Raw genomic sequence first — 16,537 nt, forward strand, 5'->3', positions numbered from 1 at the left:
GCTGTATCATTCTCCGGTTGCTGCTAGGTAAAGAGATGGACTCACTCTGGTATTGATCAGTTTAGACATGAACCTTGTTAATGAATGACTATAAACTGCTAACTGTAAAGATGAGTAGTGGTTGTTGGTTTATGAAGAAGTAATTGGTCCCTTGGATAACTGATTTTTTTTTCTTCTTCTGGTTCGGTGGCAAGCACGTAATTTATGGACTTTCTAAGGAGGTTATACTTGCCCAAGGGACATTTGATTAATGATTGTTCTGTTTATGCATGAAATTAATCACAGTAATGACTTTCTGAATGTCTTGATTTTTCTTCGTAAATACTTAACTGTGCAACGTCAATACAGTACGGGAAAACGCTCTTCCCTCACTTTCTCCTTCTCTGTCTCTGATGAGCTCATTTCTAGGAAAGACGAGGCTGATCTTTGCGACTCGCTTGTCCTGTTTGTGTCTGTGTAATAAAGAGAAGCGCAGTGAAACGTGTGAGGCTTCTAAACTACCGTTACCTCTACGAGATGAGAGTGGAGGCACGGCTCAGAAATTAAGGTTTGATTTGCTGGGAAGGACAGCTGAGTGAAAAATGTATAAATAACCTGAACGTCCCTTCGCTGGTGGTGGCTTCCCTCTGCAGTGAGCTTCTCTAAGGAGAGCAGGGCGCAGATTGTTTGGGCAAAAACATGGCAAAGCAAATCATTCTTCACGATGACTCACCCTTTCCTGACAGTTAATGAGCTCTGTCTTTCTCTTTCTCCTCTCCTTATTGGAGGCTGGGCTCACAAATGAACTGCAGTGGGGGTTGAGGACATTAGATTTCCTCTGCGCTGCGTCACATACGGCAAGGAAAGCCAAGAACAGACAAATGATTACAGCCAGTATAATACCCAGTGGAAGGAATAAGCCAATAGCAACTATGGGGCTTGACACTGTATAGAGGCTCAAACAGGAACTGCCTGATAATATGATACAATTTGAGCCAGTTCCAAAACTAGTGAACCGCATACGAAGGCCAAGTCTGGTTCAAAAGGTTGGCAAGTGAATTCTGCTAAGATACTTGTTTAAGCCAAATTCTGAGGCAACATTGCGTGGCCTTCACAAAGAACGATAATGTACTACAACGAATGAAAAACAAGATGGCGGACAAAGCTATGCTGACTTATACATAATGCTATATTTCGATTAAAATTAAATATTACGTTGCGCACAAAAATGAATTGCGCTCAACTACTTATTGTTATGCTTGTTAGAGAATTGTGCTGTTAGCTTAGCAACATGCTAATGTCAAACTATTGAAATCAATTGTGAGTTGAGTCTTTCATGCAGAATGCTTACTATTGCGTCTGGAATGTTACAAATCCGTTTGATTATGGTTAGGATGCTGCCTTTGTAGGCAGGCAGTGAGGCTGCTCACTAGGTTTTGAAACACAGGTGTTGTGCACATTTAAGATATAGACTAGGGCTGGAACAACGTTTCGCCGTAACGATTACGTCGATTACGCACGGTTTATGTTCATCCATATTAATCCCCTGTCATGTTTCACACAAAATAAAACTCTAGAGCAGATGCTAATGGCTAGTTAGAATGAGTTTTGTGTGAAGCGTGACAGGGGATTAGGGATGAGCATAAACAGTGCGTAATGAACATAATCGATTACATTGACATGTTGTTCCTGCCCTAATATAGGCCTTAGTCAGGTTTGACGCCATATTGCATTTAACACGGATGAAAATGAGGCTGTGACTTAGTCTTCTCTACAATGGCACATACAGTATTGTAAAGATACCAGATCCAGTAATATTTCCAGTAACTTTTTGTCTACAGAAAGTTTTTTGTTGTTAAAAAGTACAATAAATGCACTGTATTTCTATTCCTCACAGCTTCGTATTAATTTCTGTCTAAAATGAAATATGGCACTACCCTGACCATCTAAGATCTGTTCGTCAATTAAGACATTTCTGATGGCGCAACACTATACAATCGTGTGTAAAATGTTGTCAAATCATACATGAGGTAATTTATTTCCAGGTAATAGTTTTCTTGGGGATTGCACTTCGCAGCCTTATAGAATGCCTAATAAATTGTGCAAGACTGTGCAGATTGCAATATGTTTCTTTCCAGTAATCTACTCATTCAGCACCTTAGGATGCTGCGTGTGGCTCGTCAGCAGGCAGAGAAATTGGGTTCAGGGTTTCTCCATTCTGTTCAGCAGCTCTGTATCTAACCGAATCAGAAGTCTGGAGCCGCCTGACAGGGTCTTTACGAGGCCATGAGCGCCGTGTCACTCCAAATATCCCCCTCTCTGTGTTTACAGAGCCATATGTGATGGATCGCTTGTTTTTTGTTCGTTTTTTAACAGCAGAAGTATGGTTTCTGTTCAGACGTATACATCTGTCTCTTTGACTGCAGGTTTTCAGTTGTGCACCAGCATAAGATATTTACTTCCAATATTTCTAAAACAGAAATGGGAGGAACCATGGCTTCCCTTTGAGGGTTTGTTCTGTCCTAATAATAATACTGTTGGCTCTTGTCTTCACAGAAGACTCACCTCAACATCCTTTCTCTTTGAGATGATTAGTCTAATAACCATATCACTCCTTATTTTAAGAGCATCTTTGTTTTGTAAGCTAAGGCAATGTATGTATCTTAAAAAGATTTACATGCTTGAAGTCAATTAAAATGTGCTAATTTAGCAGTTAGCAGGTAAGTTTTGGTTTTTGTAGTTGATTCTTAATAAGGAATAGGTTTCAATTTTGGTAAGATTAAAATTTGGAGGATAACCTGTTTTTTTATCAGTATCATTTGACTTATTTGTTGTTGTTGTTTTGTTGTTTTTCTCTTTTCTTTTTTTCCACAGGTCCACCTGTGAACGTAACATGCAACATTTTTATTAACAGTTTTGGATCTATTGCTGAAACAACAATGGTGAGTATATTGATAAAACTTCCGAACATGTGTAACCTTATAACGGTTTGGTGAAGAAAAAAATTCAGATGAGCGGTCTCCAAAACTTTGCATTTTTCTAATTTAATACATTTTTGTTAGTACTTATGATTAACATAAAAAAAGTGAAAGAGAAGCTGAACTGAAAAATTAACATAAATTTAAATATGCTTCTTTAGCTTATTTTTTTTTCTGTTTATTTCAAGGTTTTAATTAAAATCCAGAGTTTGGATGTGGTCTAAGACGTTTGGACCCCGCTACAAAGGCCCATTCACACCAAGGATGATCACGATAACTATTAAGTATATAATAATAATAATAATAATAATTGAATGATAATCTTTCTAATTCTGTAAGAATAGTGGGTCACACTTTTATTTCAATGGTCCACTTCAGACATTCTACTAACCATAAGTAACTTTGCAACTGCCAGTCATTAGAGTTTAAGTAGACTGTTAGTAGTCTGTTACTTATAGTCAATAGAGTCTCTGTTGTGGACCATCAAAATAAAGCGTTTTTAAGATATTAAGCAGAAAGTCTACCAATAATCCAATGACTAGTAGTTGACATATAGCTGCAAATTTACTTAGAATGTCTAAAGTGGACCATTAAAATCAAGTGTGACCGAATAGTAAAGTCCACACCACAACTATAACAAAAACGATTCAGAAAACACTTTCAGAATTATTTTTTGCGATTAAAAACACTGACAGCCAATCAGCATCCATCCGACTTGAAAGAGCTCAGAATTTTACTGCCATTGGTGTAAATGCTAATATATTTATTGTTATAGTTATCATTCTTGGGGTCAATGGGACTTAATGGTCACTCTTTGTATGATAATGAAAGACAGTGAATTTAATATGTGCACCCAAAGCCAGACTTTCACATTTATATAGTTTTATTGATCAGATGCCAAATACCTCTGGGGCAATGTAGTTTTTAATGTGTTTTCAATGTATTGATACATGGAGGCAAATGCAATCGAAAGACATTTTCAACTGTTGACCAGGTGAAGGTTACACTTTTTTTTTTTTTTTCTTCGAAATAATATCTTGTAATGCCAAGATTTCCTGTTTGGCACCAGCTGAGCAGGTCCAAAACTTCAACAGCTTGCAAAACCCCCTCAAGCAGAACAAATGCAGTGCTTTCCACTCTTTCTTTCTTCCATAACCAGAGGAATTGATCCGAGTTGCTCATGCTCGTGTTCACACTGAGCAAGCGGCGGCGAGGTGGAGGGGCAGGAGCAGGTAACGCGAGCGATATCGATAAATCTTTATTGCTTATAGGGCAGTCAAGAACAATGTTTCAGCCAGTAATGATCTGACCGACTCCGGCCACTACTGAGACTGTCGTTCCCCCCGGCCTTTCGCCGTCCTAATTGTTTACCCTTTTTATAAGGCAAGGGGCCCACGGGAGAGGCGAGTGGCTATTTAATTATCTCGGCAGCTCTTTCATTTTCTTGAGGAAGCAAGTGAGAGCGAATGTGTAAATTTCAACGTCCGTCATTTGTTAGCAGAGTTGGGCGCGCGAGAGTCATGCAAACTTTTTCTAATATGTCACCGTCAGGATAGGATCTGGCCTTGGGCTTGAATCGCATTATGAGTGGGTTGTTGCCATAAATCACTCTCCTTAGCCTAGAGAAATCAAATCAGAAAGGGGAAAAAAAAGTTGTGTGTGCGCTGATGAATGTGCGCCCACTCCTCGCTTGTTTGCAAAATCATTCTGTCGGAAACTAGCTGTACGTTTGAAGGGGAGCGTTTGACTGCAGGCGCCCTGTTTTGTTGTTGCAATGGATGTCTGAAAATCACTGTAGACAAGAGCAAAAAGTTTTACTAATTTTGCCATATATATGCTTGGTTTCTGTGACGTTAAATGTGTGTAATAGGCGTTTGCCGAAGAGAACAGATGTGTTTACATAACGCCTGAGTAATTGGGAGATAATGCTACTGGTAATGAAGCCGCTATGCATCGCTCTGTTGTTTTCGCAGGGTTCATTTTGTGTCTACAATGACCGTGGGCTGTTTATCATAAAGGAGAAATATTGACAAAGTAAAATCGATGGGACTAGTTCTTTTCCTGTGCTCTCCGAGAGGCAAATCTAATAACCTGGGACAGATGATTCTCCTCCATCAAAATATTTCGAAATCCTTGGGATGAACCGGTCACCATACATTAGGATAATTGCCCTGAAATGTCCTTGCATGTTGTAGCTGATTGCCATTGCAAAGGTCATCCACTTTATTCCGTGCCATGCGGATCATCCCAAGTCATCCCAAGGTACATTACTGCCCAGACAGTTTAATGGTCTCCCTGAAATGATATAACTGCATGCCTGTTTTGGAGAAGAATTGACAATTATGGCAGTGTGTTGGGGCGAAATGCCACTGCTTTACGGTGTCTGCTTTTACGCATCGGCCATGTCACCGGGCGGTCTGCCTTCACGAATAACAATTATCTCAACCTAAATATATAGTGAGACGATGCCAAATTTACCTGGACTAAGTTTAGACATACTAGCAAAAAAAAAATGAAGCATGTCCTTGTGAAATTTCACTGGGTCCTGAACCTGATGTTAGCTTATAAAATGTGCTGGCGTCTCTTGCTCACCTCTGATCTGTTGGCATGGCTGTCTTTGTGTGCCACAGGATTACAGAGTGAACATTTTCCTGAGACAGCAGTGGAATGACCCTCGGCTGGCCTACAGCGAATATCCCGATGACTCCCTTGACCTTGATCCCTCCATGTTGGACTCCATTTGGAAACCTGATCTGTTCTTTGCCAATGAAAAAGGAGCTAATTTCCATGAGGTTACCACTGACAACAAGCTTTTGCGGATCTCCAAAAATGGGAATGTTTTGTACAGTATAAGGTGAGAGTGCAATATATAATCTAATGCTGTCAATAATACATTATACGGTGTTTTTGTACACTTAAACCGGGGCTAGTTGTCACACCAGCTTTATTGCCGTCCGTGTTTCTCAGGGTGGATTGATTTCTTTGCGCCCTTTAAAAAAAGACATACAGTTCATTAAACACACTTTGACCTTTTGTGATAACATGGCTCAGTAGTGGGCCATGTTGTCACACTATATGGGGTAAGTTGTTGCAATGGAACCTGTCATTAAACAGCATTTTATAGAATTGTCAGCAAAATGTAAAAAAAAAAACAACAACAACATTATTTAGAAAAATGTAATGGGTAACAAAAAATTATCAATAAATATATTTTGGCCAACAAATATTGTAGTTAGTAAGTGTTATAAAACATATGCAACATAAGAATGCAACAAATTGACAATAAAAACATTTATAATGTTACAAAAGATTTCTATTTTTTAAATAATGCTGTTCTTTTGAACTTTCTGTTCATCAAAGAGTCCTAAAATAAATCATCAGTATCACGGTTTCCACAAAAATATTAAGCAGCACACCTGTTTATAACATTGATAATAATAAGAAATGTTTCTTGAGCATCAAATAATCATATTAGAATGATTTCTGAAGGATCATATGACACTGAAGACTGGAGTAATGATGCTGAAAACTAAGTTTTGCGTTACAGGAATAAATTACATTATAAGATATAAAACAGAAAAGATATAATATCAGATAAGATATTAAAATAGAAAACAGCTACTTTAAATTGTAATAATATTTCACAATATTACTGATTCTACTGTATTTTTGATCAAATAAATGCAGATTTGGTCTGCATAAAGAGACACATTTTTAAAAAACAGACCCCAAACCTTTGAACAGTAGTGTATCTTGATGAAATTATACACTGTTTAGACTGCACAGCATGTTTGCTTAATTGTGTGTGGTACTTTATTATTAAAAAATGAAATAGCTTAAAGCGAAAAAAAATATAATATATCCTTCTTGGCACATTTCCAATTTCCAAATTCACTTTATGTCTTATCATTGTAGCATTAAAGAGGACTGGGGTTGTGGTGAGAATAGCTGTGTGGATTGGGAAGCCTCGTCTCTTAACTTGACACCATCAAATGAACCTTTCAGATCAGTTCAGTCTTAGCTGTGAACTCTCTCTAAATTGCACCAACCACAGTGCACAGTTAAATTGAACATTTCGGGTAAATAACCACTATCTTTTGATAGTGACGTAAATACGGCCTCGAATCAGTGCTCTGCACTGGGCTGCTTCTTTATCTAGCTTTAGGATCATATGAGGCAGTGCTAATAATCATAGATTTAATAGAGTTTGGTTGCATTTCTTAAAGGGATAGCCACCTAAAAATGAAAAATCTCTCTTTTTTTTTCTCATCCTTATGTCATTCCAATTCTGTATATTGACCACAAGCTTTAAAAGGCACTATAGAAATGGTCTGTAATACAACCCCTGCACTATATTTTAAGTCGTCTGAAGTGAGGAACAGAATGAAATTTAAGTTATTCACTGATAATCGTCACCCCTGATGCAGCTCTCAAATCAAATTTTGGCACCTGTGCTTCAGGTTGGACATCAATAACATCAAACGTTATTGGTTCTCCAGTGTCTCATAACCAGGCGTCTCGTAAAACCAAAACGAACTGCGACATATTTCATTTGAGAGCTGCAGTGGCGGTGGACATTATTGGTGAAAAGCAACTGATGACAGTGAGCGAATAATGACGGAATTGTAATTATTGGGTGCTGTGTTATTGTTAACTGAAAATAAACCCTTAAAATTAGTTTGCATCATTTAAATCTAATAAAATATAAATGTTAGATGTAAAATCAAAAACTTGAAAATTCTGTCATTTTTTTGCTCTCTCTCACAAAGTTGTTCGAAACCTGTATGGATTTCTTTCTTCTGCTGTACACAAAAGATGATATTTTGAAGAATGTCGGCAAACGAACAGTTGATGGACCCCATTCACTTCCATAGTATGGAAAATACAATGGAAGTCAATTGTTGAAGTCATCATCATTTAAATGAAAATCAGAAATGTTGCCTTGACACCTAACTGAAATAAGTTTAAATACTAAAATGACTAAAACTAAATCAATAAAAACTACTAAAACAAGTCAAATGAAAACGGAAAATCCAAAAAATCTAAGCTAATTCAGAGTATTAATAAATGCAATAAAAAATATAATAATATTAAAAATAATAATACTGATGTGGGTGAACTGTTCCTTTAAATTTGACCGGTTTGACCAGTGGAAAAGGAAGAAAATAAGAGTTGTCTAATTGGATCTGTTGTGGAGTTTGTTGCTGATCCCGGGTGTTGTTGTTCTCAGAATAACACTGATTCTGGCCTGCCCCATGGACCTGAAGAATTTCCCTATGGATGTGCAGACCTGTATAATGCAGCTGGAGAGCTGTAAGTATGCCCTGATCCTTTCAGCCAGATGGCGAGGATTTATTCAGTGGTGCAGAGATGGATGTTGTACTGGCTGGCACCAGCAGATGAAGAGCGTAGTGATTTAAGGCCGCCTTCAAGTAGATTCAGCAGTCAGCAGAGAGACGCTTCAAGCACAAGCCAACTCCGGCCCTTCCTGCCATTACAGATTTCTGTTATTTACTATTGATTCTCAGATTTGCCAAATTATAGCGCATTTCTGCAGGGGAAACTTTGTTTGACTGAAGCATTTTGAAAATTATGAGCAAATTATTTGTGGGTGACGGATGGTGAAGCAGGTTTGGTGGTTATGTAACGTTTTAACATATATCTCTCCCGTTAAAATCAATGCAGACAATTGCACTAGCTTTGATTTTAGTGGGTGCTTTTTGCTTCACATTTTGATGTTATATATTAGGGGTGTAACAATATATTGTGTTTTCTTTAAGTTTTCAGAGTTTTAGTGTCAGTACTACATTAAACTTCTATAATGTTGAATATAATGTATAATAATGATATGGGGGAATATTTGTGAGTCCTGATAATGCCAAATTCTTATGCTACCAGTAGAAAGTGGCCTACATTATTTTAAATATATCTAGTCAGTGACAGAGTGCATGCATATTTGTCTAAAATAATTCTGTATTTTAAGCTTGAATATTGAATATTTTTATTCTGGTGTCACCATTGTTCGTTGCATTGGGTTACCAGCACTAAGTCCAAGCCTATTCATTTATTCATTCAATGTAATACCAAATTTAGCATTTAAAGAAAGTATCGTTTCATGGGAGTATCGCAATAATATCGTATTGTGAGTCCAGTATCGTGATATATATCGAATTGTGACATGAGGGTATCGTTATACCCCTATTATATACTATATATTATTGTTTTTTCAAGAAATGCATGTTTAGATCGTTTCTTTAGAGGTGTGAAATTAAATAGGTGTTTAGAGGTGTGAAATTAAATTTAGCGATTCGCTAAAATAGGTGCCAATTTCAGACCAAATGAAGCTCTTTTTTTCGCTGTCATGGACAACACTATTGTTTCATCTTTCCTCCACTAGTTGGCTACACGATGAATGATCTTATATTTGAGTGGGACGAGAAAGGAGCCGTGCAGGTAGCAGACGGACTGACGTTACCTCAGTTTATACTGAAGGAAGAGAAGGATCTGCGCTACTGCACCAAGCACTATAATACAGGTAAGTGTGATTCATCGTGTGATATTCATCTGCATGTGAAGCTGTAGTGTTTGTTCAGAGCTGACAGTGGTCTAAATGTTACACAATCGCCAACTATTGTTGGATCCGTTGTTATGAAGCACTTTGCACTAAAATGGGTTCAGTGAAAGGTTGTGGACCACAGCTTGGAACACATGTTTTGAATCTTCTTCATGAACTTTTGATTGGGTTAAATACCATCTGTTCAGTCAACGTTGACGGTCAGGATTTGTTACACTCCAGATAAACTGGAAAATCGCTGAAGGCCAGACTAGTTCAAATCGAAAATAGAGGCAAGCCAAAACAGCAGGGACAGTCAGAGCAGATTTCAGCCTTTTTCTTGAATTATTATCATTGAGCTAATGAGAGTTTGCGTTTTTGTTTTGTTCGAAACAGTCTTATTTTCTTTATTTTTTCTTTAGCATTAGGTTTTATTAAAGGTCACATTTATCTGATATCATAATAGGTTTGAGGACTAAGAGAACTTTAAAAAGGGTATTATATATTGTTACAGTTATGTTAAAGGGGTCATGAACTGCATTTTTTATATATTTTTTTTATAATGTTTATATAAAATAAAGTTTAAGGACTTGAAGTTACCAGTTATAGTTGACAGGATAACGATAACGGTGGATCATCCGAATGCATCCAGTGTTTCTTGTAAACGAATTATGAATGAATGTACCATCATTTGTCACACAGTCGTTCTTATAGACTATTTATCGTTCATCATTTTCGATAAAGTGAAAAATATAGGCTATGCATTGTCATTTGCAGTCGCGTTTTAAATAAAATGAAACGTGTTGTGATGTCTTACTAATGACAAAACATGTTTCTCACTGAAGCTTTTATTTAGCATTACAGTGAATGTGATCAAAACAATAGCAAAAGCAGCGTTCTCTGTGTGCTGATAATCCAGCGCTATAACCCCATAAATGCTGAAGCAAAGGAAAGAACAGCAAATCACAACTATTCGGTTTGACTGCGGCACCACAGTATAAATACTCTGTAACTGACAAAGCAATAGTTACACATTGTAAAAACACTGTTACTCACATTTGTGTTGCGACATTACTGTCGTAATCAATATAGTTGTCACTGCGTCATCTTTTATTTTCAGTCTCTCTAAAAAAGTTTGCGTCGAACGGTGTCTTGTGTAAAAACGAATCCACAGTAAAATGAAGTGGAATAAACGAGTGTCTTACTGACACGATCTTTCAGTAAGACAGAAAGCATCTTGTAATCCTCAGAGCATCTCTATGGTTTTGTTGCTGCGGTAATCCTGTGTTTGCGTCTCTCGCATTTACTACTACGTGAAACACGTGGATTGGTAGACGGGGTTAAAGAGGCAATGATGTAGAAGTATGCTTTGAGAGTTGGTCTTTCATCGAACTATGACGTTATAATGTGACAAAATCCAAAACGGCTTGTTTGTGCAGCTTGGTGTCAATAAATTGGATTAACGAGGAAGTCTTGAGTTCTGAAACTTACTGGATATGTTTATAGTACAATGACCAATGACAATTTTTCTCAATTCATGACCCCTTTAAATGTTATTAGATTAACATTACATTTTATTTCAAAATAAATGTTAACTTTTTTCCACACCGTTTTCCGAGGCTTCCGAGCACCTCGTGCTGATCTCACCTAGAGCACATTTCCATTATTATCTCGTTCTGTTATAAAACACTGGCCAAATACTCATAGCATTGAGCCTCATTCATGAAACACAAGCGGAAAGTGTACAATTTTATGAAGCTATTCAAACACAATTTATTGCTTTAAATTAAATTTATTAAAGAACAAGACAATGGGCCCTATTTTAACGATCTGAAACGCAAGTATCAAACGCGAAACACAAATAACTTTATGGGCGGATCTCGCCGCAAATCTAAAATGGGTTGGTCTGAAGTAGCTTCATTACTCATAGGTGTGGTTTGGGCGTAACGTGAAAAAAAAACAATCAGAGCGACATCTCACATTCCCTTTAAGAGCAGGCGCGCTTGTTCCATGGCGGATTGCTATTATAACGGCGGATTTGCCAGGCGCACGCCAGGAGCGGTTCACAGCCGAGGAGACCAACGTTCTCATCAGGGCCATAAAAGGCAGAGAAGTGACATAGTATAGGGATGGAGAAACCCACCCAAATTAGCTTCGGTTAAACAGGCGTATAATAATTTGGGTAAATGTGTAAGCTAGATTTATGCCTATTTTTTCACATCTTCATGGACACAACAATGATTTCCCTCGTGTGTTAATATTTTTCCTTGTAATAATGTATGATTTGCAAAAATGAAAACTGCTGCTTCTGTGTAGATGAGAGAATCAAAGTTTATGCACGTTGTGCACACGCTACATTATGGCCAAGCATGCACCTTTAAAATAGCATCTGAATAACATGCGCAACGCGCCACTGACTTTAGACTAGGTTTTTCCTGGTCAGTGGCGGAATTGTTTTCTAAACCTGCAAAATAGCACCAGGGAACATTTGCGCCGGAACACGCCTCCTCTTTGCGCTGAACCGCCCCCGGGAGCGCAAGTTCATTCCCTAGTTTAGCGACGTGAGTCTGTGGAGGGAAAAGTCCGCTGTGCGTGGGTGCAAAATAGGAATGATACATGCGTCGGTGTACAAAGTCAATTGCGCTGGGTGCAAGATAGGGCCCAATTACTTTATTTACGTTGTGTATAACAAGTCATTATAGACTCTACACAGCCTGAGATATCAATTCTGCAAGAATTTTCATGTCATGAAAGAGATTTCAAAATGGTGGGGAAAAGTATATATAAATATATAGAGAGCTTTTAATTTATGCATTCTTTTAGATTTTTGTTTCTTTGAAAATATGTATTGAAGAAATGTAAAATATGTATTTTCCCTTTTTTGTGTATATGTATTGTATTTATTTATGTGAAAATATTCAAATTTGGGTCTATAAAATTGAGTTTATAATGAAATTTTTAAAACAATTTATATACAAAAGTTTTCACAGACATTTGTGCTCATGCAAGCCCATCAAATTGATTTTGTGTTAAGTATAATTCATCTAGATGATTCTCTTATCTGTGTTTGCATATTTTACCATAAGGTAATCCAGAACTAACTAATATCAGTCAGATTTAAATACTTTAAAAAGGTTCAATATTTGCCCCTCTCTCTCTCTCTCTCTCTCTCTCTCTCTCTCTCTCTCTCTCTCTCTCTCTCTCTCTCTCTCTCTCTCTCTCTCTCTCTCTCTCTCTCTCTCTCTCTCTCTCTCTCTCTCTCTCTCTCTGTTTTTTTTTCTTTTTTCAATTGTTCATTTTCGGGCCAAAGTATTAATTTCAAAAGGAAAATGTGACTTAAAAAAAAGAAAAAGTTTTAATAAAAATTTTATCTGGCACTGCAAAATTGGCTATTTGGAAGACAAGGAAAAACAGACGGTTGAGGCAAAGGTCAATAAGCGTTGTGCCTATGTGCCTATGAAAAACAGGGAAAAAGAAAAAGAAGACAAAAGTGTATGTTTGCATATGTGTATACAACAGTTTCTCTCTCTCTCTCTCTCTCTCTCTCTCTCTCTCTCTCTCTGTCTCTCTCTCTGCATAGTCGTGTTCCTCCAGCGCGAGCACTGGACATTCAGTACATGAGCTCTGCTGCTCCCCAGTCAAGCATTAACCGAAAATTAAAGTGTCGTTTTTCTCAGATTTATTAGTGGCAATCTATTTTGATTTGCAGAGCAGGCCTAAGCTCTGCAGTCCAGCCTGTCTTCCTCATCCGAACGCATCCTCCAAGTCCCTTGGGAAAAATAGGCACTTGTATAGTTTCAATTTTAGTGCTGGTCAGTTGCATCCCTACTGTTTTTCGCTTGGCTGTTTACGATCAACAAAGATTGCAGTCCAAAGAAAGCGTTTGCTCTCTCTGTTTGAGCTTCTGTTTGAGTCAATACCTCTGTTTGCTTTTAGTACTAGACTTTCTCTTTATGTCTTTACACTGTTGCATTTATGAATATAGATAGTCAATACACAATATTCCCAAGAGTAAGGGAATAAACTAGAGGTTTATGCTGCATCAACTCCGTAACAACTACAAAAGCTTGGCTATTCCAGTTCAGCTGAGTAAATGGTGGAAGTTAAATGAACCTTGACCCTGACATTTTCAGCTCTGCTGTCTAGTTATAGTGTGGGAACACACATGGAATTGTTATGGGGCTATAAACTAGGAATGGGATTTTACTTTTCTGGTTCCCAGATTCCTTTTAGCAGTTACGGATACTTAATGATATTTGAAAAAAAAAAAAATGCTATTGTTCAATGATTAATCATTTTAATAATAATAATTGAATAACTATTACAATTAAATTTGATCATTTAAAACAATTCTTCCAAAATGTGTTTACATAGACTTTTTTTTTTTTAGGATTTTAGGGCCAAACTAACTACTAAACAAACCAAAATGTTATAACATATTTCATTTATGTATTTATTTATTTAAAGTACTATTGACAAAATGCATATTGTGTATCTGTTATATGGGAAAAAGCAGTCAGTATATACACTGATTGAAGTCTGTAAGCTGCATACGTTTTATTCGCTAAAAAGAACCATCTCGTCAGAGTCATTTGTTCGGGAATCAGATTCACTGAAAGGAACAGGTTCATAAGAGTCATTCATTCTGTAATTAGACTACATTGGTCATGCTCTCCGTTTTGTTCTGATTCAGTGTCTGTATTTTAGTTTGGTAAACTGTTAATTGAATCAAACATCATCTGTTTCTGGTATTTTTTTATTTTTATGGAGCTGTTTCTTTTTTTTTCTTTTTTTTCCTTACTTTATTTACATTTTTCCATATAAACAAAATATGACATACAATTACAAAACATATACATATACTTATATAACATATATAACAAAAGAATAATATTAATAACAACAAGAAGAAGATAGTAAGAAAAGAAAATAGTAAAAAAAAAAAAAAAAAAACTAAAGCTTGGTCATCCAAACCGATAAATAAATGAATAAAATAATAATAATAATAAAAGAAAATGAATAATTCTTTACAAAATAAAATCACAGGTACAAAAAGGTGCTAAACATACTGAGCACAGCCGACATATCCCTAAAGTAGGGTACCAATCCATATACCGGGGGAGGAAAATAATTACTACCAGAGGAGACGTGTAGTCAGGTGAATGAAGGCCTTTCATTTTCCTACAAATCCTAGGAAAGGTCCCCAAATTCTATTGAAATTATCAGAGGATCTCTTCATTGTGTGTCTGATTTTTTCTAGTTGAATAAAATGGAAAATATCTTTAATCCATAAAGAATGAGTGGGAGGTTTAGGCGATTTCCAGTTGAATAAAATTAAACGCCTTGCCAGCAATGTGACAAAGGCTACGAAGTCAGACTTGTATTTGGGCATAACAAGAGAAGGGGGAAGAGTACCGAATAAAGCAGTGAAAACCAGAGGTTCAATATGATTTGTAAGAACTTCAGATAATGTTTTAAAAATTTGGGACCAATCATTTTGTAGAGAGGGACAGGACCAAAACGTGTGCAGTAGTTGCGTGGGCCTGGTGACAACGGTCACATGTGGGATCCACTTCAGGATATATTTTTGAAAGTCTAACTTTGGTCCATTGGGCACGGTGGAGATGGAGCTGTTTCTAAATAAGAACCAACCCTATTTAAAAGGGCTGTCTTAAACCTGCAAAGACAAAACACTGGAGAATCACACAGAACATGAAGACAATGAAAGCCACATACTATTTGTGTTTCAGGGAAGTTTACCTGCATAGAGGCTCGTTTCCACCTGGAGAGACAGATGGGCTATTATCTGATCCAGATGTACATTCCCAGTCTCCTGATTGTCATTTTGTCTTGGGTGTCCTTCTGGATCAACATGGATGCTGCTCCTGCCCGTGTAGGCTTGGGCATCACAACTGTGCTGACCATGACCACCCAGAGCTCAGGATCTAGAGCTTCTCTTCCCAAGGTCAGTTGGGTCTCCAGCATAATCATCTCAACAATACAGTGCCCTGATGGTGTAGAGTATACTCTGTTCACAAACATATTTGAATCTATTTAATTTATACCACTGCAATGTGTCATGAGCTGTAGTATGCTCAATCCCTGTCCACTGCTTGTCTACATAAACATCATCCTGATCAAACTCAAAGCTCATAGAAAATTATTTTAAGACTTAAAGGCCTGGTCCCACAGACAGGTCTTAGATTAAGCCAGGATTAGGCTTTAGTTCAATTAGGATATTTAAGTAGCTTTTATAAACATGCCTTGGAAGAAAACATTACTGGTGTGCATCTTGAGACAAAACAATGGCTCTGATATATTTTTAAGATATGTCAGTTAGTCTACTTTTAGTCAAAACAGCTAAAACTTGCATTTTAGTCTGGGATAGGCTCAAGCCTGGTCTGTGGAACTGGGGGGAAAATTATAAAAATGCCAGTGTCATATGGATCTTTGTATCTGGCCACACTGAGATAAATAAGAAAGTAAGACTGCACGATTAATCGAAATAAAGCCAAAACAAGGCTGCGATTTTTTTTAAATTATATAAATAAAAACAGTTTGCAGTGGCTCAAAGCGGGTCAGTTCGCAAAGGCTACTCCACACGAGCTCCATCTCTGCATCTGCTCTGTGTTTGGATCGCCTTAATGTGCATTTGGGAACACAACATGTGCCAACCATCTTCCCATACTGGTAATGAGAAGCAAAAAGGGCCAGTCAAATTTAAAAGTTTGATGTTAGAATTTGAAAATTAAGAAATTAAGACAGCCATAAATATTATTGTTATTAGTATTGTAATTTTACTTTTGCAAAGTAAACTTATTATTATTATTTTCATTATTATTATTAAATACAGTGAAATATTACAATAGTAATTTTATTTTTGTAATAATAATACTTATAAGAAAGTCTGAGACAAGCTTGACATCAGGAGCGTTTCTTTGATCCCCAAATATTATATCTAGGTTGACTTGGTTCTGAGACACAGCCATGTATGTCTTGCCTACACTTTGTATAAGTTAATTTTACA

At 37.0% G+C, this 16,537-nt stretch overlaps 1 protein-coding gene across 2 annotated transcripts in view; it reads left to right on the forward strand.

The window, feature by feature from the left end:
• glra1 (glycine receptor, alpha 1) overlaps nt 1–16,537 on the forward strand; it is a 57,146-nt gene that overhangs the window by 23,719 nt on the left and 16,890 nt on the right. For both annotated transcript variants that reach the window (XM_079891944.1, XM_079891945.1), the window contains 5 exons: nt 2,854–2,921; nt 5,588–5,811; nt 8,188–8,270; nt 9,355–9,492; nt 15,261–15,475. In XM_079891944.1, the coding sequence (XP_079748070.1) occupies nt 2,854–2,921; nt 5,588–5,811; nt 8,188–8,270; nt 9,355–9,492; nt 15,261–15,475 (728 nt within the window). The remainder of the gene's footprint in view (nt 1–2,853; nt 2,922–5,587; nt 5,812–8,187; nt 8,271–9,354; nt 9,493–15,260; nt 15,476–16,537) is intronic.

This window comes from Squalius cephalus (genome assembly GCF_949319135.1).
Source record: "Squalius cephalus genome assembly, chromosome: 14".
NCBI lineage: Eukaryota > Metazoa > Chordata > Actinopteri > Cypriniformes > Leuciscidae > Squalius > Squalius cephalus.